This window comes from Schistocerca piceifrons, chromosome 9, assembly GCF_021461385.2.
Source record: "Schistocerca piceifrons isolate TAMUIC-IGC-003096 chromosome 9, iqSchPice1.1, whole genome shotgun sequence".
In the NCBI taxonomy this organism is placed as follows: Eukaryota; Metazoa; Arthropoda; class Insecta; order Orthoptera; family Acrididae; genus Schistocerca; species Schistocerca piceifrons.
Window position 1 is genome coordinate 139,195,072 of NC_060146.1, and position 27,737 is coordinate 139,222,808.

A 27,737-nucleotide genomic window follows, 5' to 3' on the forward strand; every position below is an offset into this window, starting at 1 on the left:
CATTCACGCCTGTCGCGACACCACTGGAGGTGGGCTGCACAATGTTGGGGCGTGAGCGGAAGACGGCCTAACGGTGTGCGGGACCGTAGCCCAGATTCATGGAGAAGGTTGCGAATGGTCCTCGCCGATACCCCAGGAGCAACAGTGTCCCTAATTTGCTGGGAAGTAGCGGTGCGGTCCCCTACGGCACTGCGTAGGATCCTACGGTCTTGGCGTGCATCCATGCGTCGCTGCGGTCCGGTCCCAGGTCGACGGGCATGTGCACCTTCCGCCGACCACTGGCGACAACATCGATGTACTGTGGAGACCTCACGCCCCACGTGTTGAGCAATTCGGCGGTACGTCCACCCGGCCTCCCGCATGCCCACTATACGCCCTCGCTCAAAGTCCGCCAACTGCACATACGGTTCACATCCACACTGTCGCGGCATGCTACCAGTGTTAAAGACTGCGATGGAGCTCCGTATGCCACGGCAAACTGGCTGACACTGACGGCGGCGGTGCACAAATGCTGCGCAGCTAGCGCCATTCAACGGCCAACACCGCAGTTCCTGGTGTGTCCGCTGTGCCATGCGTGTGATCATTGCCTGTACAGCCCTCTCGCAGTGTCCAGAGCAAGTATGGTGGGTCTGACACACCGGTGTCAATGTGTTCTTTTTTCCATTTCCAGGAGTGTAGGACAACCATAACAATTGGTACAAAAAACCAACACCTATAACTACAAAAAAACTATTACTTACTACCAACAAATTTTGGCACTGCAAAGTCTACAAACACAACCAACTCATAAACTCTGCGCCGTAATGATGTCACACACTACAACACCCTTATGTAATGGGTCAAAGCAGACGGGTGGAATCGGACGCTTCCGTAACTGGTTTCTGTTACTACAATTTGTTTGTTAGCTTCAACTTATCTTCGTGCATGTGACATATACAAATTAATTACATATCACATTATTACGACATAATAAAATCATGTGATACATTTATGCTTCATTTTATAACTAACAAAACCAGAGAAGGAAAGTTGCTACTCATCATACAGCGGAGATGCTGAGTCGTGATAGGCACAATAAATTGTTGTGCCTATCACGACTCAACATCTCCGCTACATGGTGAGTCGCGATAGGCACAACGAATTGTTGTGCCTATCACGACCAACATCTCCACTATATGGTGAGTAGCAACTTTCCTTCTCTGTTATTGTTACATTCCACCCTGGATTTTCCATTCTACCATTTTATAGATAGGCTTTTATCACTTATGAGAGCTCATTTCTTATTTAGGTACAGGGAGGAGAAAACATTTGAAATAGGGCCAAAACATTGAGCATTGCTGGCCTAACTACGCTTGGCACCTCCTCCTTGTTTGGGAGGGAAGAAGAGAAATACTCATCTGGTTCAAAGGTTAATGAGGAAATGTTACTCAATGATGGACTAGTTGCCAAGGAATTGAAATAATGTGTACCAACTAATCACCCATGTAGTATCATGTTGTTTCTTCATGTGTTAGTGCCGTTTACTTAAATTCATGTGTAGCTTAGTGTGAAATCTGATGTTTTAACCATCATAGATTTATCTTTCTCCAATACCTGGAAATGTCAGTATTCCAGCTTTCATGTGACATGATAAAATTAATTGGTTTTTGTAAAATCACACACTTAAATGTTAGTGTGTACTCCGCAGCGAATAGATACTGATAATTGTCACAGAGGTACACTGTGACAATGCATATTTCAGTTTTCATTTGTCTTATGACCTTTGTATAAATATCCCTAGAACTAAATTGTTTACTCAAGGTGCAGCCTGTTTCATTTGGTACCTGCTATTCTCAACGTAATTCTCTTCTTCTGCACTGTGACATTGCACTGGTCACTGAAAGAAAAAACTTAAAACTAACTGCATTATGTAGCTCTGTGGCTGCTGATGTACTTGGTCATTACACACATCTGTAGATATTTTCATACCTTGTGTAAATTCATAGACATTTGTCTATTCTGTTACCATTATGAACATTTACTCTGCAAAGAAAATTATTTGATATTTCTTATGGTATTTTGTCGTTTGTCCTTAGCTTACATGTCTCATGCAGTTTTTCATAATTCTTCCTTTTGGTTGTAAATATATTGTATATAGCTTAGTATCTAATTAAATCTCTGTGTACCTATATCAATAGGTTCCTTGGTTCTTAGATAGTATATGTAATTTTGTAGTATGTCTGTTTACTTTGTATCTAATTTAAATACATATTGCATTCCTATTTTGGTTGCACCTTCTGCCGGTCTGTCGTGCATGTGCACAGGTCAATGCCTCCTCTCCTGTTACTGACGTCAGTGCATATTGTTGAGCGTGGACAACTGAGCCATATCCTAATTTTGTTTATACTTTCACTTAGCATGAAGTGGTATATTACTTCTCAATGCTGTTAATTTTATGCCTTTGTGTACAAATCAGAAGAATTACTTATGCCTATACACATTACTTTATCTAAAAAATACTCTCCAGAAGAAAAATTAGACTGAGTGTTAGGTACACTATGTACAATTATCTTATGATATAAAGAAAAAATGCTACCTAGCTTCATCATTCTATAAAAATTCTATGTCATTGTGGAGGTGGAGACCCTTGTGTCTTCCTGTGTTCTCATAAACTAACCTGTGCATCCCAGGGTATGGTATTTTGGAATTTACATATGGTCCTGAATAGAATAATTGCCACTTCCTATTCAATTTGAGAATTTTTGTTGTTTTAGGAAATGCCCATCAAAGAGGACTTGTTGCCCTTCCAAAAATTGTGTAACATGTTTCAGTGTCTTATTATAAATTTTCTTCCTATACTCAGCCATGTTTTCTAGTGTAACCATGGCTTGTTTGATTTTGTCTTGAAGTTTAATTTCTGTAGTGGGTACCTTTGGTATGCACGACTCCCACTCATTCATTTGTTTTGTCTGGAACATCAATTCATTAGGTGTGAAACCTGTTGAAGAATGTGGAAGGTTTTTGAGAACTTGCATGAAGGGAGTTACGTACTCTACCCATTGGGTGTGTTAGTGAGGGGTGTACCTCTAATAAACTGGTTAAATTCTTTAAAGACTCGTTCTACTGGGCTTGCTTCTGGGTGAAAAAGGCTTACTAATATATGCTTTATGCCCTGTGCAATCATAAATTGTTTCCACTTTTGCCCGATGAAATACAAAGTATTAACAGTTAGTAGTACCTTTGGTTTACCTACTCTTCTCAAAGAGTCTCCCTAAATTATTTTTATAATATTTGTGGCTCTTGCATTTTTAATGGCATAAATTTTGATATGGTTTGAGAAAATATTGTTTATTGCTACTACGTATCTTACTCCTCCTTTACTTCTTGGATATGAGCCAGCTATGTGGTTTTCTTGTGAGTATTGGGTGTAGCTCACTATATTTTACACATTGGGCTGTTTTGATTTTTGACATATTGCACACTTTCTTAATACTTGTAGGACTCGTCTTCTGAAATTTGGAAAATAACAAAGTGTTGCAATTTTTGCAGTACATTTGCCTAATCCGTAATGACCCCATACTTCATATGTGTGTCTTATAAATTCGTTGATATAATCTCCGGGAATACACACACACACCATTGATCAGATTTATCATAGTTCCTATGAAACAAAATGCCCTTGTACTCCTGATATCCTTTACTTACCTTCCCACATCCATCCTGCTTAAGGTTTTGCATGACTTTCATCCATCTGTGATCTTGCTGTTGTATAATTTTTGTTTGCTTACAAAACTTATGGTAATCAGGCTGTTGTGTTGTGCCTTGCATTAGTAATGTTTTGACTTCTGCATCTTGCTCTGTTAATTCACCAAATTCCTCTAAATCTTGTGGTAACCTAGACAAGGCATCTGCAATAACATTTTGACTTCCTTTAATGTAAACGATCTCTAAATTATATTCTTGTAAATATAGACTCCACCTAGCTAATCGACGTTGTAATAGTTTACATATGAAAAGAAATGACAGTGACTGATGGTCACAGCAAACTTTTGTATTCTTGCCCCACAAAAAATATTCAAACTCCTTAAATGCCCATATTAGTGCTAAAATTTCCTATTCTGACACAGAGTAGCATCTTTCTGCTTCTGATAACGTGTGACTAGCAAAACTGATTACCTTGGGTACTCCCTCACCTTCTTCTTCTTGCATATGGGACAAGTATGCCCCCAGCCCTTGAGATAAGGCATCTGTGCATAAACGAAAATCCTTGGATATGTCAGGGTGGCCAAGAATGTCTGCATTGACTAAAGCCTGCTTAATGTTATTAAAGCCCTCTTGACACTTACCATCCCATAACCAAAGCCTAAATTTTCACAAGTTGAGCAATGCATCACTGTTCATCCATTGCTGTGGTATGAATTTACAAAAATAGGATGCTAGTCCTAAAAACCTTTTAGTTGTTTTTTATTCCTTGGAGCTGGACAATTGTGTATGGCATCAAGTTTTTTCAGATCATTTAATATACCTTGTTCTGACACAACGTGTCCTAAAAATTTGACTTGCTCCTTTCTGAAACTAGACTTTTTTAAATTTGCTGTTACTCCATAAGCTGCAAATCGTTGGAGCATCTGTTCAATGAGCCTGATATGTTTTAACTAAGTGGGTGTGGCTGTTAACATGTTGTCTACATAAACTGTGATTTAGATATAAACACTCCTGCACTAATGTTCAGTTCAAAAGGTAGAACACGGAATTTGTAACTTCTGCCACCACAGACAAATGATGTATATTTTCGAATTTCTTCATGGAGCTTTATTTTCCAGTAGGACATCATGAGATCAGGTATACTGAAATATTTTGTATTGTGAAACATTATAAGCTGTTCATCCAAGTTGTCTGGTCTTATGTGTACTGGCACTATAATCTTGTTGCTACCTCTAGCATCGAGAACTGATCTTACAGAACAGTCTGGCTTATTTACTGGTAATATTGGACTACAGTAGGGTGAAATGAAGGTTGTTGTAATCCCACATTTAATTGTATGATTGATCTCTTCTCTTTCTGCCTCTTGTTTTGGCCATGGAATAGGATATGACATTACACAAAATGTCTCATGTGGATAGACTTCAAATTTATATTTATAGTCTTTGATTACTCATGGCTCCTTACTGAAACCATTTGCATACTTAAATAACTAGCTAGAAAGTTCCTGTCATTGCATCTCATGTAGTACCTGTGATTCACTTAGTTTCTGCTCTACCATTTTGTAACTAACCTCAGGGTGTACTTCTTGTCCAGTATCAGATTTGTTTGTGAAATAGGAATATTGTACTATCACTTTTGACTCTGGTTTGTTTTTGTTACTTACATCAGATGTTTTGACTAAGCTGATAGGAACAATCTGATCCTTTACATAAAAGTGTCATTTACCATTACCTACATCAATTTGTGTTTTGTATGTTCTTAATGTGTCCATGCCAATAACACAAATAACTATATGTTTGTCAATTATAAGAAAGTTGCACTTCACTCTAAAATGTTCAATTTGTAATGGAATAACTGCCTGATGTTAAACCAATTTTGTCTTATTGCCTGTGGCAGTTTGCACCTTGCAATTTTGTACAGGAAATGTTGCGAATTTGCCTCTCTTCTTCATTTCACAAAAAATGCATTTGACATTAGGTTGGTAGTTGAACTTGTATCTAAAATTAACTGCATGTCAATATTAAACCACCTTAATGATTGCTTGTATTTGTTCTTCCTGGACTGTATCTACTATATCTAACTCATGCTGATACAAATCACCCTTGATGTCACCTTGTTTACGAAACATTTTTGTAGTTTTGTTTTGCCCCCAATCCCTGAGATGTCAATAGCGTGGGGCTTAACTACCACTGGTTGGTGTTTTCCAGTGGTGTAGTAATTCCTTGTAGTAATTTCACTGAGTTGCAGGTTTGAGTCCTGTCACGGTTCCCAGTTGTGTTGTAATAATAAAAAAGGAATAAATAAATTAATAAATATTACTAAATATTATTGAATATGCATATGAAAACATTTTTTAAATTGATATAACACTATGTATTATTAGAAGTGTTCTGTAGACTATCAGACTTTGCTTGCATTTAAATTGTACAAGCAGGACTCTGAGAACACTGGTGCTTTTCATAATCAAGAAAATCCTTCTTATAGGGTCTTCACTTCAATAAATAAAAAATACTTGCTACTGTTGTTCAGTATACTGTTATTCATGCACACATATGATACATAGAACTCGTAATACTTCATATTTAAAATCACACATCTTCATCATTCCTCTACATATGAGACAGAGTGTAAAAACAAAACGCTGTACAAATAATTGAATGAATGTTTTTTCATTTGTCTGTGCCTTACTGGACATTCACAATTAACATTGCTAATGCGTATGATCAATTGGTGTTTCAATTCTTTTTTTTTTTTTTTTTTTTTTTTTTTTTTTTTAATAATAAATAATAATAACTTCACAGTATCATGGGGGGGGGGGGGGTCTTTCATCCTGTACCAACACACAGATGATGCCACATTGTGTACTGTGATTTGTCACTCCACACAGCATTTTTCCACTGTTCAATTGTCCAATGTTTATGCTCCTTACACCAAGTGAGGCGTTGTTTGGCATTTACCAGTGTGATAAGTGGTTTATGAACAGCCGCTCAACCATGAAATCCAAGTTTTCTCTCCTCCCGCATAACTGTCATAGTATTTGCAGTGGATCCTGATGCAGTTTGGAATTCTTGTATGATGGTCTGGCTAGATGTTTGCCTATTATACATTATGACCCTGTTCAACTGTTGGTGGTCTCCGTCAGTCAACAGACACGGTCGACCTGTACGCTTTTGTGCTGTATACGTCCCTTCATGTTTCCACTTCACTATCACATCAGAAACAGTGGACCTAGGGATGTTTAGGAGTGTGGAAATCTTGTGTACAGACATATGACAGAAGTGACACCCAATCACCTCACCACGTTCGAAGTCCGTCAGTTCCGCGGAGCACACCATTCTGCTCTCTCATGATGTCTAATAGCTACTGAGGTTGCTGATATGGATTACCTGGCAGCAGATGGCAGCACAATGCACATAATATGAAAAACTTATGTTTTGGGGGTGTCTGGATACTTTTGATCACATAGTGTCTTTAAAATTACAAATAATGCACTTCATCCATTTAAATGTTCTACACTAGAGCAAAAGTAGTGATACTGTAAATATGTCATTAAACATGTTCTGAAGATTTTAGGCTTAGTATATGCTTTTAGTTTTGAGGGAGTTTGTTACAAAGTTTCACTCCCACGTGAGGAAGTAATGGTTTGAAAAAGGGATGTGTTGATTCAGATCGTACAGAAGTTTGGGTTTAATACAATAAGGTGTTTGTGAACATGGCAATTAGGTTTTTCTTCCCATTCTGTGTCCTAATGTTTATTTTAAACAATATAAGAGCACTCCAGCTTCAGGCCACAAGTGGCCCATCGGGACCATCCGATCGCCGTGTCATCCTCAAGTTGAGGATGCGGATAGGAGGGGCGTGTGGTCAGCACACCTCTCTCCCGGTCGTTACGATGGTTTTCTTTGACCGGAGCCACTACTATTCGGTCGAGTAGCTCCTCAATTGGCATCACGAGGCTGGGTGCACCCCGAAAAATGGCAACAGCGCATGGCGGCTGGATGGTCACCCATCCAAGTGCCGGCTACGCCTGACAGCACTTAACTTCGGTGATCTCACGGGAACCGGTGTATCCACTGTGGCAAGGCCATTGCCTTTAAACAATATAAGAGTTTACATAATGTAAATATATGGCAAAAGGAGAGGAAGATTAGAGATCTTAAACAGCATTTTACACCTTATATGTGTTTCTAGGTTTGTGTCTAAACAAAAATAAACTCGGTAAGACAGAGTTTACTTGGTTCCTTGATGACATTAGCAGTGAGGCTGAGGATGTCAAATTCAAAACATAAGTCACTAAATTCAATAAATTCTTCTTAACAGTAGCTGAAAACACAAAGGACAAAAAATACTCACTCAAACGCAGATTCACTAGATTAGAGACATTCAGTACTCCACCAGCCGATGCTGATTTTTACCAAATTAATTTGTGGCTTGCTTAGTCCCTCTTGTAACCACATCATATCATAGATATTGACCAAAAATCCGTGCTAGTATTTGGAAGAAAGTACATGTCACTTCAGTTTACAAGAAGGGAACAGAAGTGACTAACAAAACTGTTGTATAATATGTTTGACATCCATATGTTGCAGTATCTTAGAAAATATTCTGAGCTCAAATATAATGTGTTGTGAGCATCTACATCTACATCATATTTTGCACGCCACCTAGTGGTGTGGTGGAAGGTACTTTTTGTACCACTAATTGAGCCCTCCATCCCTGTTATACTCGTGAATAGCACATGGGAAAAATGATTGTTGACAAGCCTTTGTATTGGCTCTAATTTCTCAAATTTTCTCCCTACGGTCATTATGTGAGATGTAAGTAATATGTTGCCTGACTCTTCCCAGAAAGTGTTCTCTTGAAATTTTGATAATAAATCTGAATTTCTCAAATTTTCTCCCTACGGTCATTATGTGAGATGTAAGTAATATGTTGCCTGACTCTTCCCAGAAAGTGTTCTCTTGAAATTTTGATAATAAATCTGACTGACCTCCTCCTCACAAACTAGCATGAAAACATCAGTCATTCAAAATGCAACTTGCACTTTCCTCACAAAATATTCTGGAAGCTGTGTATCAAGGCATTTAGGTAGATGATATATTTGTTGACCCTCCCAGGGGACACCACCTTATAGTAGGCACCTTCAGTACCAGGCGGGAGGGTTTGCATGCTTTGTTGAAGTCAAGAACTATGTTGGCGGTAACATAGCTACTGACAGGGTCACCCAAGCAGGATTGGTCTCGACAGAGGAACCAGAGAAAGTGTGTCTCACAACATAGGGCAGGGAGGGCTCCAGAGGCATAGTGAAGCCAGCTTGCCTAGAGGAGTAAACCTCATACAGATCCTGGTCCTCGAGGTTGGGGGTTGGGCATGCAACCAATAGCTCCATACTGTAAAATAAAGAATATTACGGAAATTCAACAGAAGTCTCGGAAACTGGATGGAATGCATGTATCAAGACCCCAGCAAAGGAAACCGAAAAAGGATCTGACAGTAGCATCGTGGAATGTGAGGACAATGCTTCAGCCTGGAAAATGAAAGAAATACTCAATGAAATTTTAGAATTCAAATATGATATCATAGGGCTACAGGAAATTAGATGGCAAGGTAATGGGCAGATAGATAAACCTGAGTACTCATTGGTATATAGTGGACCACAAGAAAGAACAGGCCAACTTGGAACAGGATTTATAATAACTAGGGAAGCTAGAAAAAGCCTTCTAGAATTTAAACCCATAAATGAAAGGATGTGGAGACTCAGACTAAGAGGGAAATTTAGGAATATATCAATAGTTAATGCACATAAACCAACAGAGGAAAAAGAGGATATAATTAAAGAACGGTACTATGAAGACTTGGAAAAAGTATGCTGTGCAGTACCTAAATATGACCTGATGCTAGTAATAGGAGATTTTAATGCAAAAATAGGGAGGAATGAACATCCATATGGAGTTTCTGGAAAATATTCACTACATGAAGAAAACAACGAGAATGGAGACTTACTATGCCAATTTGCAGCAAGGAATAATATGATTATTAAAAGTACCTGCTTTCCACACAAAAGGATCCAGCTGGGTGTTTGGAAGTCTGCAGCCAATGGAGTAGTTAATCTGCTTGACCATATTTTAGTGACTGCATGCCACTCCACGTCAGTTACAGATGTATGGAGCTGCAGAGGACCAAACTGTGATTCAGACCACTTTGTGATAAAATCAGTCTTGAGAGAGAAACTATCACTAACAAATGACAACAGAGTAGGAAAGGTGATGAAATGGAATACAGACAAACTGAACATCCCTGACTAAGTAAAAAAATACCAAGTAACACTAAGCAGAAAGTTGAGCAATGAAGAGACTGCAGTAGGAGTAGATGAAAGGTGGAACAGAATTGAAAAAGCCATTAAGGATGCTGCAGAGCAAATAATAGGCATAAGAAGGAATAGAAGAACCCAAGAATGGTTTGATGAAGATTGCAGGTCAGCAATAGATGAAAAGAACAGGGCAAGAACAAAAGTGCTATAGAGAGAAACCAGAAATAATGTGGAACAATATGGAGAATTAAGGAGAAGAGCTAACAGACTGTGCAAGAGAAAGAAAAGAGAGTGGAATAATAAGAAATTTCAAGAACTAGAAGAATTAAAGGAACAGAGTGAAATAAGAAAGTTCTATCATGCCACAGGCAAAATGAAGAATAGATTCCAACCAAAAACAATGGCGTGTTCCAGTAAAGATGGGAAAATGATAAGGGAGGAAAAACAGGTAATGGGAATATGGGCAAAGTATTTCAAAGATACATTAAGCACTAGCCTAGAAGATGAAGAGAGAGCTGCACAGGAGGAAAGAGTGGAGCTGGAAGTAGACAATGAAACCAATGAGGCAAGAATGCCAACACTATAAAAGGTCTCCCAGGCTATACGCAAGTCAAAAAACAATCGAGCCCATGGGGAAGACAGCATAATCGCTGAATTAATAAAAACTGGTGGTGAGGCTGTAATAAAGGAACTGCACACATTAATGTCAGATATTTGGGGAATAGAAACTATGCCAGATAATTGGAAAATTGGAATAATAATCCCCATTTATAAGAAAGGGGACAGAACAGCTGTGGAAACTATAGAGGTATAACACTCCTAAGTACAGCTTATAAGATTTTCACAAGTATATTAAACAAAAGGATACAGAAGTGTGCAGAAGGCATACTAAGGGAATATCAGTGTGGCTTTCAACCAGACAGAGGAACAACTGATCAAATATTTGTGATAAGACAAATGTTGGAAAAGTTCTGTGAATATGATATAGATCTACATTTCCTATTCATCGACCTTAAACAAGCCTTTGACAGTGTAAATCAGCAAGAACTATGCAGAGTACTGAAGAAAGTTGGTATAAGTGCTAAACTAATAAGATTAATCAGAATGACAATGACAGAGAGAAGAGAAAAAGTAAAGGTCCTTAGCAGAACAAGTGAAAGCTTTGACTTTAATAAAGGCGTAAAGCGAGGTGATAGTCTCCCTACTGTCCTATTCAATATAGCCCTGCATAGGTAGTAAATAAAATCAACAAAAGAGGCACCATATTTATGAAAACTAGCCAGATATGTGCATATGCTGATGACATTGCTATAATAAGAAGAAATACTAATACACTCCTAGAAACATACCAGGCAATGGAAACAAAAGCCTTAAAAATTGGTCTCATAGTAAATGAAGACAAAAGAAAATATATGGTAATGTCACAATCTGAGGCCAGAAGAACCCCTAATAACCTAAACATCAATGGGAAATGCTTCAAAGGAGTGTCCTCTTTTAACTACTTGGGAGCCCTAATAACAAATGATAACAGTATTGGAAAGGCTATGGGAAAGAATATGAGCAGGAAACAGAGCTTAGATTGCAAATATGCAACTTTTCAAAAATAGTCTTGTTACAAAAAAACTAAACTGCTAATATATAATTCCCTAGTCCCCCCAGTTATCATGTACAGGTCAGAGGTATGGACATTGAGAGAATACGATAAAAATGCACTAAGAACCACTGAGCAGAAAATACTACACAAAATCTATGGGCCAATAAGGTAGGAAGATGGCTGGAGAATAAGCTACAATGCCGAATTACAAGAGTTAATACAAGGCAGGGACATAGTAAAATTTGTGAAATCACAGCAAATACAATGGCTAGGACACTTGGAGAGAATTGCAGAAGATAGAATTCCAAAGAAAATGATGAAAAGTATGATCCATTCAGCTATGTGAAAAGGGAGACCTAGAAGAAGATGCATTGATGAGGTAATAATGGATATCACCAGCATGGGAGTCCAGGGATAGAAAAGAGCAGCAAATAACTGAGAAGGGTGGAGGAAGAAGCTAAGGCTCACCAAGGGCTGTAGCACTACTGAAGAAGAGAAGAAGAAGATATATTTTTTGACTTCTGGAAACATTTGATTTGTATGACACTTTGATGATGCAGTTATCTATAATGAAATACAGTCTGAAAGAAGCTGCACAAATGTTCAGTCAGATCTTGATAAGATTACAAAGTGGTGCAAATAATGGAAACTTGCTTTAAATGTTCAGAGATATAAAATTGTACACTTTACAAAATGAAAAAGAAGTAGATCCTGTGACTACATCATCAGTCAACTTATACAAATACCTCGATGCAACAATATGTGGAGTTATGAAACAGGTTGATCACTTAGGCCCAGTAATTGGCAACGTTGCTAACAGACTTTGGTTAATGCAAAATCTACAAAGGAGAGAGTTCAAAAAAAGTCAGTAAGAACCCTGGGTCAGGGGAAACAAATTACTGGATGGGGTGAGAAGGAAGTACTGATTGTCAGGGACTGCAACAGACAAGCTTTGAAAACCTGAGAGCCTAAAGATGGAAGATAAGCAAGACAGAGATTACTAATAAAACATCATGCCTGAGTTAATAATAGCAGAAAGCTAAATGCATTGTATATGGTAGAGGTATTGGGGGGGAGGGGGGAGAATAGACAAGTCAGAAAATAAAAGATATAGAAAATAGAAAACTGAAAGGGATTGAAGAAAGGAATAGTTACTGAGAAGAAATGCTGAAACTGAAGAAATTAACATACATTAAGGCCTAGTGGGTGGCAAGAACCATGGGCATGGTTGTAACACCAGTTCCCATCTGCAGAGTTCTAAGAAACTGATGTCTGGGGAACATCCAGATAGCATGTGTGGTGAAACAGGCACCGAGGTCATGACTGTCATCTTGTAGAGCATGTCCTGCAACAGGATATTATGTATTTGCCCATATACACTCTCTGTCTAGAAAGCTGAAGTGTCAGTGGGAAAAAAATTTCAAACAATGAGGACATTCACACAGAAGTTTTTGAATTTCTCTGTTAACACAAGGAGTAGATTTCTATCATTCCAGAAGTGGACTATTGGTAGAACACACTGACTGTTGTTTACAGAGACTTTGTAACTATGGTAAAAAACAATGTCATGTGTCTGTGTCAGTTTGAAGTGTAGTCAGCATTCAATAAAATTTACTTAGTGTGCCATAAGAATGTGTAACTTAGCATTTCAAGCCCCTGAATGTAGGTGCATATGCAGTTTCATAAGTGTTGTATGTAGGATGGAAACATAATACTTGAAATTCTTTGGTGGAGCAGTGTATAAAATAAGGAAAAAGCAAACAATCATCTTGCCATGCTGAGGGGAGTGTGTATTCAGATCTCTGTGAGGATTGTTGGTGAATTTGTGTACTACTCCTGGGAAAAAAGCTAGTGCTCAAAAGCTAGCGTGAATGCTGCCTCCTGTTACATGTTATGTGCTCCAGACATCAATGCACTATATGTGAGTGATCACCTTTTCTTTATTTCATGTATTGCCCCAGACATAATACTTGGATATTCATTGACTTTTGTTGTGGATACACATCTGACAAGCCATATGATATTGTCTCGAGCTACTAATACTTTCGTACTACCAAGTTCACACCCTGTGTCTGTTTATGCCATTGTTTCATTTTGCTGCAGTCACAATCCAGCCACCACACTGGCTATACAAATAGTAAATTTCTGTTTATGTTGTGAATGAAATATTTATTTTTGTGTTAATGGAATGGTGTTTTTATGCTCACCACATGGGTCATGCTCACATGGTATTTGAGAGAGTGGTTTACTTACACCATCATACAAAACTGCATCGAGAGTGCTGGAATGGAAATTTATTAGCTGCATGTCATGACTTAACAATTCAGAGTGGCTCTTAACATCTAGCTGTGCTTGAAAATCACAAAATTTCAGTTACACTAAAGATTTTCAGTAGCCATAAATGGAGTGACTAAATTTGTACTTGAATAAGTTAGTTTTACATACAAAAGAACAAAATAGATGTGCAGTACTTCTAATTGTTTATTTCCAGGATTACAACGAGATTCATCTTCCTCAAATGCATTAAATCTTATAGGAGTTGAGTGCAAGTACAACATCACTTTTCTTGTGTGCACAGTCTTACTCAGAGCTGTCTGTGCAGTCTGAGCTATCTTCAGCATCTTCCACATTTTGTTCAGCCATCGGCACACACACACCTTGAGAACCACACTCCAAGCCTGGACTACACATTGTGTTTTCAGGAATGAATTTGCGGCAGATTTCTCCCTCCTCTGTCCAGAAAAAAGACAAATATATATGTAAATTTATTTGTAATAATAGATTACTACTCATCACCTAGAGGAGGCACTGAGTGACAGACAGTCACATAAAGATGAACATTAATGAAACTGACAAACTGCAGGGATGGATTCCTGACTAGAAATGGAGGAACAAAGGTCCTATGAACATGTGTCCAAAATTGGACACTGTGTGTGCAATGACAACAAATCATCCCAGATCACAGTTCAGAGCTTCATTGCATCCATGTCACAACAGATGGTCAAAGTGGCCTCCGTGGAATTGCAGGTGATAGGAACTGTAGCAGTTGTCATGCAGAACTAATAAAATCAAACTTTGGCGTACACCTTGTAGGTGGGGCACTTGTCAGGAGATTCTACTAGGGAAATTCTTAATATCCTGTAGAATCTGGTCTCCAAATCTGGCATGCAGACAGTTCACAGCCTCCCTTCATCTGTATCAAAGGATCCATGAGCACACAAACACCCAAAAGGGTCAATTGAAGGCATAAAGTTGGTAATAAGTCCACGATTGTACTGTGTCACTTTATCTGTAAAGGTCTGTCTCAATGACACAAATTATTTGTGTGATCAAGACAGATCTTTACAAGTAAAGTGCCCAAAAAGGACTTGAAATGTTGTGTGATGTGGTTGGTGTCTGTGAGGCTCCTTGTTTTGGTATAGCTGTGCTTCCTCTCAATCATTTCTGTCTGCTTGACCACACACAAACACTATCTCAGTTTGTTCCCAACATGAATACCAGACCATTCTGCTACACTGTGTCAGTCACACAGCCTGCAACACACAAGGAACACACTGCAGGTGGTTGGCTGATTTGGAGGAAGGGAGAAAAAAGTGAGGTCATCATCCCATCAGATTAGGGAAGGATGGGGAAGGAAATCAGCCATGCCCTTGTAAAGGAACCATCCCAGCATTTGCCTGAAGAGATTTAAGGAAATTGCAGAAAACCTAAATCAGGATGACTGGACATGGGTTTGAACCGTCATCCTCCCAAATGCTTGTCTAGTCTGCTAACTTCTGGTGCACCTCACTCAGTACTGCATGTGGTCAGAGGGGCTCTCATTCATCGGCACCATCTAATGTGGCAACAGCGTATTTCCAGACACATATTCATAGGACCCTTTTTTCCTCCATTTCTAGTCAGTGATCCATCTCTGCAGTTTGTCAGTTTTGTTAATGTTCCCCGTGTATTTATAAGTAAGTGTGTGTGTGTGTGTGTGTGTGTGTGTGTGTGTGTGTGTGTGTGTGTGTGTGTGTGTGTGTGTGTGTGTGTGTGTGCATGTACACACATGCTTATGCGTATGTATGAGTGTGTCTAAGGAAGGACTTTTTCCATAGCTTAATCCTACTTTAAATGTAACGGGTGGCACTGAAAAAAGTAGCCCATATAAGTATAAAGAAAAATGCAGTGAAATTACAGAACTTAAGAGCTAAAATGGACTTCTCATTTATTTAAAATGCAAAATACAGAGAAAAATAAATTTTTAGGAGATTATGAAACCTGCAACATCAGTACACAACTGTGCATGTCTAAGCATATTCAGATACTCCCTGCATAAAGTTTGGATATCGATGGTGGCAACTTCATGGCTGATGTTGTCTTTCAGTTCTTGTATTGTGTGTGGATTTGTTACAGACACCTTGCTCTTAAAGGGAAAAAAAATCACATGTTAGATCTGGCAAATGTGGTGGCCATAAATTCTGCTGTCAGTTTGTTCCTCAGAGAAGACATCATGGACTTGTTCCAGGGATATCTTAGACATGTGGTATGTTGCACCATCTTGCTAGGAGAAGCAGTATTGTCTTTCATATTCAGTTAGTTGGGCACAAAATGTATCTACAGTTTCCATATATGCAACAAACACCACACCAAGTGCCAATTTTTTCATCATGGAGTGGCTGCTGACGCACAATATTAGGGTTCTCCATTGCCCAGTATCTTGTGTCCTGTCAATTCACATGACTGGAAAGATGAAACCATGCTTCATCCCTCATGATGTAATGGAAAGGGTCTAACAAAATAACACTGATGTTATTCAAAAGCCATGTGCAGTGATCTACATATTCCTGAATATCATTCTCCCACAATTGCTGCACAATCATCACATGATATGGCTTTAAATTAAGACTTTTCTGTATCTGCTGGCAACTCTTCCTACTCTCATGTGCCTCTTGGGCAAAGTAATGTGTAGACTTCTTTGGACTCTGAATAATTCTCCAGCAAATGCCTACAATAACTTCTGGTGTATAAACTGAAGGAATTCTTTGTTGTTTTACATTTTGCAGAGATCTATATGTGCACCAATTTGTATACAGACTCTGTATAGCTCTGTCTGCTGGCAGCCATCTATCCAGACAGCTGACCCCAAAAATTTCATGAGTTTCCTTAATCAAACCTGTTTTAACGTACACTTCCACACTTTCAATTTTTTCTTCTATTGAGAAAGTTATTTTGCAGACCGTGAGGAGGAACATCCAATGTCACTGATTAAATAAACTGAAATGCTGAGAGAAGAATGCTAACAGTTGATTATTGCTGTCAATTGTTGTAGCTGTTTATTTCAGAAGTCGAAATATTGCATTTGCATGCAAAGGGGAGGCAGGCTACTTTTAACTGTGCTACCCTGTACTTTAAATGTACTTGTCTGCCATTTAACACCTCCTCTATGTGCTGAAGAACAATCTGACGTCTTCCATTATGTTTATTCCATTCCACATTTTTGATTGTTTAATTACAGTCATATATATGAAGACCTTAATCAGATAACCAACATCAGAGAATCAGTGAATTCCTTAATTCAGATGTATATGGATGCTTGACTAAAAATCTGGACCATGCCCACTGTTGTCATTTTTGAGTTATGCATTGCTTTTTGCAGCCAAAAAAGAGATCTGCCACAGGAAAAAATTGACCAAGTCCTGGTGTGTATTTCCTCACCATCTGTTGACAGTCAGTGTACTTCTAACAAATGGGAGCTCTTTGTTCAGTTATACAGGGTAGCCAAAATAAAAGAGGCCTCATGTCATACAGACAATTCACTGATCTATTGTAAATACAGAATACAGAGTAGTAAATTGCTATTACAGCAACATTTGAACATTCAGTAAATCAGTAGTTCATAGGAGGTACTGAAAATGTTCACCATAAACTTTGATGCACAATTCAGCATGTCTCAACATGTTTCTGGAGACTCGCCAATTCATTTGGTGTGATTTCAACAATCACATTGTGAATGTTTGTTTTCAGCTCTTCAATGAATGTGGGTTGTTACTGTAGACTTTACTCTTCAAATTATCCCAGAAATAAAAATCACAGGTAGACAGATGGGGCCTAAATCTGTGGAAATTGTACATTCTTCTCCAACAGCTTCATGGACGTATGACACTGAAAACCATGAAGCATGCAGCATAGCTTCATCTTGCTGGAAAAATGCATACTTCATTTTTCCTCAGTCGCTGTGTTATAAATTGTTGCTAAATTCTGTTACATACGCTTCGAAGTTCACAGTGTTGTTACAGAAATCCTGACCTACAACCTGTTGGTCTGAACTGCACACCAAACACCTAATTTCAAATCATGCAGAGGTACCTCAAAGAGTTCCCTGGGATTGTCTGTTGACAAGTAGCATGTATTTTGAGAATTCACATACCCATTAAGGTGAAACTATGCTTAGTATGATTTTAAGTAAAGATTTGAATCCTTCAGCAACATGCATGAGTAACCATTTTCAATAGTGTTGTCACTGTGTGTAAACTGTAATTTTAATGCTTGCATCACGCTTACTTTGTATGCTGACATATGTAACAGTTTCAACATGTTTTGATATGACATTCATTGAATGCTTAGTTGGGAGGATAGATGTCTAATCAATTTCTGTGGATTTTTTACCATAGTTTTGTGAGCACATTCAATATTTTCCAGTGAACAAACTTTCTTTACATGGTTACATTTAGCATTAATGACTGAACCTGTTGCTCTAAATTTAGTGATCAATTTCTGCAGAGTCTTCTTGCAGGAGCAGCAGTCTCTGAATATTTTATCATGAACTTTTCATTTAATGTATTAAATGAATTACACACAAAAAAGTTTCAACAATAAGCACTCTTTGTTCAACTGAAAAAGGCATTCCACAGAACTGTATTCACAACAAGCTTCAAACTCACTACTGACACAGCGTTGATCTCTAAATTGCTGCTTGATCTCAACTGACATCATGTGATCCCTCTTGAGTACTGCCCTAGTGTTAAGAAATAACACCCAGATACTTCACATATCATGTTCAGAATAACGTGGGGGCTCTTTTATCTTGGCCACTCTTTATAATGGACCATGTCTACTGTTGTCGAACATAGCAGACTGTGATATTGCATTGGGGAATCCTTTTGTAATGTCCACTTTTGTTGTGGAGTACTTACTTCATTTCTATGGTATATTTTTAATGTAACATTCTGCAAATGGATTATCTGAAACAAAAATAGGATTTATTCCAAATAATATTTATTTGCTCCAAAAAGTAATTTCAAAAGTAGCCCTAATGTTCTCAGAGTAACATCAATTTATAAAAAACAGGACTTTTAAATTTTAATGTGATGGTTGGTTTTGATTTTGATTTTCACAGATGTATCTAATGATAGGCTTTATGGTTGAAAGTTGAATTCTCATGACAGGTTTGGCATCAAGTCTGTTTTGGTATGTATGTTCTCTCAACACTTAATCTGTAAATTGTAAAAGTACTAACACGGACTCTTGCAAAAGTTGGGCATATTGACCTTTTAAGCTTCAACAGAAATCCACTACCAACATCAATTAAAATATTTCTTCCTGTGATGAAAGAGATACTGGCTTCATTTTCTTCTGCTGCTGTGATCATGCATCGACAATAACTGGGTTTCTAATTCATAGTTTATTTTAATTTTTAATCTGCTGTTCATCTGGAAAATGGGCTTAGTCTGAATGGCCTGCTACAATCACACCTTGCGCTGTTGGTACCAGATGGCTGAGTTCGACATTTACAAGGGTTTCTAATAATTACAGCTTTATTTACAGTCAGTGTTGCATTCATATCAACTATCCAAATTAGTAAGAGGAAGCAGGGTTTGTTGTCATTGAATTTTTTTAATTTTGTAAACTTGTTAACTGTTATTGCTTGATTGCAATTTATTTTCTCAAATCTTACAAGAAAAAGCATGTAAGTTTTGCAGCACTCCTGAGTGATCCTCACAAAATCCCCGGGTTCCACAGAACACAATTTAAGAAATGGTGAATTAGTAAATATAAAAAATGTATAACATATCTGAGCATACCAAGTAGTAAGTTAACATCAAACAGTGGAAAATCCAGTATGGAATGTAACAATGTTATGAAAAGAATAGTTGCTACTCACCATGCTGAGTCGCAGATAGGCACAAGAAAAAGATTGTCAGAAAGTTAGCTTTCAGCTAACAAGGCATTTGCAAACACAGACATAATGTCTTATGGGATAACAGCAATCAGTGATTTTATAATGTTACTTAAAATCCATTTTGATTGCAAATTTTTTATTCATATGACCGGTTTTGGTTCATTCAGAACCATCTTCAGATCTGATATTTCAGTTACAGGAGTAACCTGTCCAAATCCAGTTCCGCCGCCCAAGCCCGGTAAGATTGATGGGGCTGTTTCCGACACCGGTAGAACGCCACACGGGCGGCAAAGACGTGGGTGTTTTTTCGGTAATAGTTAGACAATAAGTCACACATTTCTTGGAAGGACAGAGAGGCAGGTTCCCGCAGAGGGGCTAACTGACATAGGAGCTGATAGATCCATGGGGAAATCCAAGATAGAAATAACGACTTACACATAGGAGTGTCGACAACGCCGAAAGCCAAGAAGTGTTGCCACAAACACTTCTCATAATCCTCCCAATCTTCAGCGGCCACGTTGTAAGGAGGGAATGGAGGCGGAGAAGAGGAAGACAGACGATGAGTAAGCAACGTCGACAACGCCTGAGTAGCAGCCGTCACCTGTGTTTGTTGTTCAATGAGCGCTTGCATAAGCTGTTCCATGTCTGCCCCATCATGAACACACAAATCCACAATGCAGTGAAAATATCCCATCCTCATTGCCAAAAAGTGATATAACCTTTAATCACCAATAATTGCGTAGATATTCAAACACACTCACTTAGAAACAATAGCTCGTTACATGATAACAACTCAGTATCTCTTATTTGACTGCCGTGCTGTGACATGCAGCCGGTGCTGTTCATAGCTAGGTGGCGCTCCCGTGCTCAGCCGAGTTGCGGAGCGCCTCTATCACTGTTTGCGCGTACTGTCATGGCAGCACTGTTAAATGTCATGGCACTGTCACAACACTTTTCCCCCCTTGAAAAAAAAACACTCACTTCCTTGGAGACATGGACAGTGCGGAGACATCCATGGTCTCTTGTAAGGCCCCAAGAAGATCCCACGGCGAGACACGAGAGTATGGTCGAAAACGTCCAGGACGGGAGCTCGTGCGTGGAACATGCCTCCTGGACGAGATGATGGGTGAAAACTCCGGAGCAGCATCCATAGGTTTCGTGGACCTGGGGGTGTGCTCCAGTGAGATGGGTCCCGGAGAAGGCGGCGTCGCGACTGGGGCCAGTTCCGGCGTACTCAGAAGCGGTAGCAACATCGGCTGCATCAACACGTACGGCAGATCGGCAGCAGCGACAGGACTGGCTGCTCGGGCTGGTGGAGACGAAGGAAGGGGCGGTGACACTGGCGTTGCCACCACTTGTGGGCGCATCTGGGCATAATGGCGAACAACCATGCCGTCGTCCATACGTATTTCACAAAGCCGGCGGCCACAAAGAGCCTGTACCACCCCTGGAATCCATTTAGGGCAAGATCCATACCCTCGTGCCCACATGTCAGCACCCACCGAGTATTTTCCCACACTAGGGGACACAGCACAGGGCCTGACAGGGTGAAGCAGGTGCAGTAGAGTGCACGGTTGGCGGCCATGCAAGAGTTCAGCAGGACTGTGATCACCCAGAGGCGTGAAGCGATAAGAACTCAGAAACTGCAGCGGAGTGTCATCTGTGGAAAAATCACTAAGGAATTTTTTCATCTAGCTTTTGAAACTGCGGACAAGGCGCTCAAGCTCCCCATTTGATTGCGGATGGAAGGGCGGTGCTGTAACATGATGAATCCCTTGTCCAGTACAAAAATCATGGAAGGCCTGCGAAGAGAACTGAGGGCCATTGTCCGTGACGATTGTGGATGGAAGACCTTCTAGCGCAAAGATTTTGAACAAAGCCAGCGTCGTTGCCGCAGTGGTGGGCAACGGACATCGAACAAGAAACAGAAACTTTGAGAAGGCGTCGATCAACAGTAGCCAATAAGTACCGAGGAAGGGGCCAGCAAAGTCAGCGTGCACCCATTCCCAGGGTTGCACCGGATCAGGCCACAGAGAGGGCATAGTACGAGGTGCAGTCTGTTGTTGAGCACACTGACCACACGCAGCAACCATGTGGGTGATGTCCTAATCAATACCGGGCCAATAAACGTGCCTGCAGGCCAGGGACTTAGTCCGAGAAATACCCCAATGGCCTTCATGGAACAGTTTGAGAACATCTTTGTGAAGAGAGGTGGGCACCACGACCCATGGAGATGCGCCATCCATGGCCAGAAGAACAACACCATCACAAACAGACAGACAAAGGCACAAGGCATGATAGTTGCGAAGGGGATCCAATGCCCGGCCCTTGGTCCTGTCCAGCCAACCCCGTTGAACAAAACCGATCACCTGACACAGGACCAGGTCCCGCGCAGTAGCTGACATGACCTGCAAACCTGTAAGTGGAAAACCCTCGACTGCACGACATTCTTCCTCATCAATGTGGAAACAGAGTAGTTCATCACGATCACCAATAATTGCGTGGATATTCAAACACACTCACTTAGAAACAATAGCTCGTTACATGATAACAACTCAGTATCTCTTATTCGACTGCCGTGCCGTGACATGCGGCCGGCACCGTTCGTAGCTAGGTGGCGCTCCCGTGCTCAGCCGAGTTGCGGAGCGCCTCTATCACTGTTTGCGCATACTGTCATGGCGGCACTGTTAAATGTCGTGCCACTGTCCCAACGGCTACATCACATAAAAAAAAAAACGTGCATGTGAAAGTTGATGGATTTGGACAGGTTACTCCTGTAACTGAAATATCAGATCTGAAGATGGTTCTGAATGAACCGAAACCAGTCATATGAATAAAAAATTTGCAAACAAGATGGATTTTAAGTAACACAACAAGGCATTCATGGAAAACAGATGAAACACACACACACACACACACACACACACACACACACACACACACACACACACACACACACACAGAATATTTGAATAGCAAATTGCAGCTGATTAAGGAATGAGGTTACAGATGTTTTAATTAAGATTTTAATAGTTCCATGTTTAAAAAATGCATACTCTCATAATCAGTGTGTGCAGAAGGGGTGGGTAACAAAAGTGAGACCCAGAAATGCAGAGAATTAAGCTTCTCCAGATTTATTTCTTTTTCAGTCTCAATTTATTAAAGATGTTAATTTATACTGACATGTCACCAAGGTAAATCCACTACTGCAGATGAGCATATGTATGAAATTGAAATTCTACAGACAATTACATATGTGGACTGGAATTCATGACTTTGGGAGTGAGGAGTCATCAGTGTTTATATTTTATGAGAGGGACAGACAAAATTTGGTCATGCATAATTTTCCTCACAATTGAATAATCGCATGATGGCTATTGTAACATTTTTCTGGCAGTTGCCGAGGATTAAAGAGGAATTTAAAAATTGCTATATTAGGATGTTATCTTGTTACAGTGGATTGCATGTAAGAAGGTGGCTTCATGCTGCATCCTCTGAAGAGAGGGAAGGAGAATGCTTTGCAACATTGCCGGTGTTTTCTCTGGCTGTGTCCCATGACTCACACTCCAGCCACTGCTTAGCATGCTAACTGGGAAAATAGAGAGGAGTGCTGCAATGGGTCACTGTGACTGCTTCTGATTCTGCCTAGCAGAATTTATGAAGTCAGAAAACTAATGCTATCAGTTCTTAACATAATACTTCTTGTGTTTGCTTTATGCCATCAATAATTAACACTGTAGTGGCTAAGTACCCTCACTACACTCAAACTAACATGAAAATCAATGCTGATGAGGGGATTGTACAAACCTAACCTCAGTAATTTGAATCATACTAAAAGGGTGTGTGTAGGGCATGACAGGGACTTCAATGTATGTAGACAGTAAGACACAGCTTTCCACTATTTTCAAGAAAATCGAGTTTGAAAATTTTAGATGTGCTTATACACTTTCTATGATCATCAGTATGTAAGGATCCCACAGATGAGTGAGTAAGAGCTTGGTTTGATAAGTGTGAGGTCTGTGGATCAAATCTTGCTGCTGGCACTACTGCTTTTTGTGAGCTATCTGCACCAGCATCTGGTACATGGTTTGATATCAGGGGTATGCCATGAAGTTGTGTGATGACTGACAACTATTTATGAATGAAAATCAAGTTTGTTTTGCAACAGACACTTTGAAAAATGAAGCACATGCAAAAATTTGCCAGTCATTACATGTGATATACATGACTATAATTATTGTTTTCCATGTTTGTACGATCAGTGTCTTCCTGATTCTTGCCCTGCTCTGTAGGTCCCACATTATACTTGTCATAAATGTAGATACAATAATACAAGTAAAAAGACTATCCTGAAAGTTGTCATGTACCCTTATTTTATTTCCAATTTCCTTTTTTCAGGATAAAGTTTATGAAAATAATAAATGAATGAAGGAATATTGATAATTTGCATGGTCATATTGAAGTTACCTGGTAATGAAAAAAAAAAAAAAAAAAAAACTGAAAGCAGTGAGATTCAATCCAGGACACTCACTTTTATAAAACCAAGCCCTGACTTACTCACCTGCAGACTCCTTGAGGATGCTGTCAATATGAATGAAATTGGTGAGGAAAAGTTTGTATGGTGCCCTTGTAAATTTCCTACATGTGCCCCCATGTGCATGCTACAGGCAGAAGAGGCAGAATGATATTATTGCCTAGATCATCATGTGTTACACTTTTCCTCACCATTGTGCATTGCCCAATCCCTTGCCTTCTCAGGTGCACATCACTACAGCAAAGAGGCAAATAGAATAGGGCAGCAGTTTATGGGAACAAGTCACAGTTTTCTACAAATTCAAGTGGATTTCGCTGATATATAGCTGGTGTGTTTCATGAAAGATATTTATTTTCATATTGCTGGATGGCATTTATTGTCAAAAGTGAAGAATAAAAATTTAAGGTGGTGAGATTGCTGACTTTGTGTCATATGCTGAGTGTATTAACTAGTTTATCAGTCACAGAAAGAAGGCTACTGAGGGACATTAACTACTATAGCTGCACACTGCAAACAGCCAGTGTTAATGAAATTCAAATAATGTGCAGGGGACACTGAAGATTAGAAAAATGTGTACATTGCGAGATGGAAGGAGAGCAATTCTCTCTGGCATGCCAGAACCTGTGGTGTTCTATGCAGGAGGAAAAATCACAGATGCAAAGCTAAGAAAAGCCTTAATAAATAGCTCCCTTACATACTCCCTGTGTATCATACCTCCTAGCTGAACCTATTATACGATTATAGACCTGATGAAGAAGACAAGTGACACAGACCTGAAGATCAAGATGAGCAGAAGGGCAACTCAAGTGCAGGTAAAGAAGGAGAAGCTGTGGTTAGGTAAATGTTTGGGTATGCTGTCAATTTGATAGATTTGCCCCAAAAGTTTATGCAGTGAAAGTCTACAATGTAAATATGGTCCATTTTTCCTCAAAATCCCTGTTACTGTACAATAAGTGTCTAAACATTTTTTTTTTTCTGATAAAGTAATCCCTGGAAGGCAAATTTTACTGCAAGTGTAATTTTATAAAGTTAATTATATTCTATGAAATATAATAAAATGATACATTTGTCTGTGATATTTGTTAATTTGCAATAAATAAACAAAAGTATATAAGTGTGTTTTTTTTCAGAATGTAGTCATGGCCCATAATTTGTAGCATCCATTTTTTGTATGTATGATTACTATTGTACGCAATTTAAAAATGAAGACACTGTTTTTTTTCTGCATACTCTTATTTACTAATGAGCTATGGACTCAGTTTCTGAGTGCACTAAACTTATAGAGATAGTATGTTCACAATATGGGACAATGTTTTAAGAATTGTAAATGCTGTTGGCTATAGAACATCCTGTGGAGACATTTCCCTTCAACAACCTTGGCATTTGATATCTGTTTCTAAGTATAAAATCATTAATGTCCTATGTTATTACAAACATTTTTCTCTCAAAAATGTGGACAATAGTAAAGCATGTACATTTTAAGCCCAATACATGGTGGGATGTTATTGTTTTCTTCTTCTTTTCTGGTCACATGAGCATTTCACAATGCCATTACCTGTCTCAACCAATGAGTGGGTATCTTCAGACTGTCAGTAGATAAAAAAGGAATACAAGGGATCATTGTATACTCCATAAAATCTATCCGAGTAATTATCTACTATAGAAAAGGATAAAATCTTGCAGCTGGCAGCATGTCCCTTTGGGTAAAATGTTTTTCTTTTTCTATCTTTTTCTTTTTGTATCTTTATGTAGCTAATTACTTGGTACATTTTATATATTATAAGATGATTATTTGTATATCCTTTTTATTTTCTGACAATCCAGAGACCCCATCTAACTGGCTGAAACCAGTAATAGCACATTGAAATATGACTGTGGTTAAGTAAAAAAATACAAAAATAAAAGATACAGTACAGATCTAATATTAACTAAAAATATCCTAAAAAATTAAGAGTTTCTTTGATGATATACTTCATCAAACTAGAAGGAGTTGCCAAAAAAATTCTTTAATTCAGTCTTGAACTCCATCACCTTCCTCATATGACATTTAATTTGCTCTAATTAGCACGTTGTTAAATACATAGGATGTCCCAGGAGGAAAGGTCAATAGTCAGGGACATGACACAAAAAAGTCTTGTAAACATGGTCTCTAAAACACATACCTTAATACAATAGGCACTACTGCAACTTCAATGCTGCAAAACAAATCCCTTCTACTTCAAGCTCTGTGATTTCCATATTTTGGGGGCTGGTAGTATGGACCAAAACAAGAAAAAAATAAACAGCAAATATGGGTTCTAAGAGCTATGAGCACTTGTTCATCTTCACTATTGTGAAATATATCTGTTCTACTGAACAACTGGTCACATTATAGAGCCCATGTACGTTAGACAATTTTTTCTTGTTTTGGTTGATACTACCTACTCTCAAAATATGGAAAGCAGAGAACTTGCTGTAGAAGAGGTTTGTTTCACAGTATCAAAGATGAAAAAATGCTCTGTGTTCTTAAGGTATGCATGTTTCTTATACTTTTCTACTTCAAATAATCATTCCTGCAATAGCCCTGAATACTGACCATTCATCCTGCAACACCCAGTACATGTATTCTTGTACTTCTCTCCTTTGTGTACTAATTCTAAGCTGTTGAATTCTTTGCAGAAGATGCTTTTGGTCCTAGTGTTATATTCATGTTTTGCTCTCTACTTTTCAGAAAAATACGGTATTGGTAATGTCAAAGAAATCAATGAATATGTATGTACTGTGAAACATCTGCCAAATTACCATTATTTTTGATTATGTCTCTGCAGGATATTCTAGACATAAAACAAAATATAGGTCTTTTTACTGTATTCTGAAAACACTGTCCCTCTAGATTGAAAAAAAAATACCCCTGTAGATAATAAAAGACTACAGTACTCACTCAAGTATATCCAGCATACATCACAACAGCCACAGTTCTTGATGACTCCTGAGGGACAGTAGGATGGTAAAGTGGGGCAGGGCTCATCACACATATTTGGCAGGCACTGCACAATGCCACCATGTGGATGATGATGGCCAAACTTGTCATCGGCCAGAGCGAGGCAGGCAACTGACAGAACTAGGCACACATGTCTGAGGAACATCTGCAAGCATAGCAAGGAATGGGCAGTCATAGTACAACAGGTGTCAATTAACTCATTCATGTATGTGTTAAGAAGATCCCATCAAGAAAGAGAACCTTCAGAGATGTAGAATGAGTCAAATAATATGTCAGTCAAAGATGAGGACATCATAGAAAGTGGACCGGTATGCCATATTAACTATAAACTGTCTGTTGCCTAATGCTGTCCACACTTAACCCATCTAAATTCAGTAAATTAGTATCAAAGCTACTACTTTAAAAAAAAGCTGCATCATGCTGTTGGCTGCTTACTGCACAGCTGCTGTTTATATGCTATTAGTAGCTTAATAT

General features: G+C 38.9%; 1 protein-coding gene across 1 annotated transcript; it reads right to left on the minus strand.

The window, feature by feature from the left end:
- Positions 1-14,107: 14,107 nt before the first annotated feature.
- LOC124717332 lies at positions 14,108-27,474 on the minus strand. The gene is made up of 2 exons (XM_047244165.1): positions 27,204-27,474; positions 14,108-14,320 (listed from the first exon to the last, which is right to left on the minus strand). Exons 1-2 carry the CDS (start codon positions 27,466-27,468, stop codon positions 14,169-14,171), a joined length of 417 nt encoding a protein of 138 aa, XP_047100121.1. The 5' UTR covers positions 27,469-27,474; the 3' UTR covers positions 14,108-14,168.
- Between the last annotated feature and the right edge of the window lie 263 nt (positions 27,475-27,737).

Bases quoted from the DNA above. Each gene is read 5' to 3' on its own strand.
- LOC124717332 (XM_047244165.1), bottom strand. From the start codon at position 27,468: ATGAATGAGTTAATTGACACCTGTTGTACTATGACTGCCCATTCCTTG. The intron at 14,321-27,203 runs GTGAGTACTGTA...TTTTCTGGACAG, and splicing joins TGTATGCTGGATATACTTGA to AGGAGGGAGAAATCTGCCGC.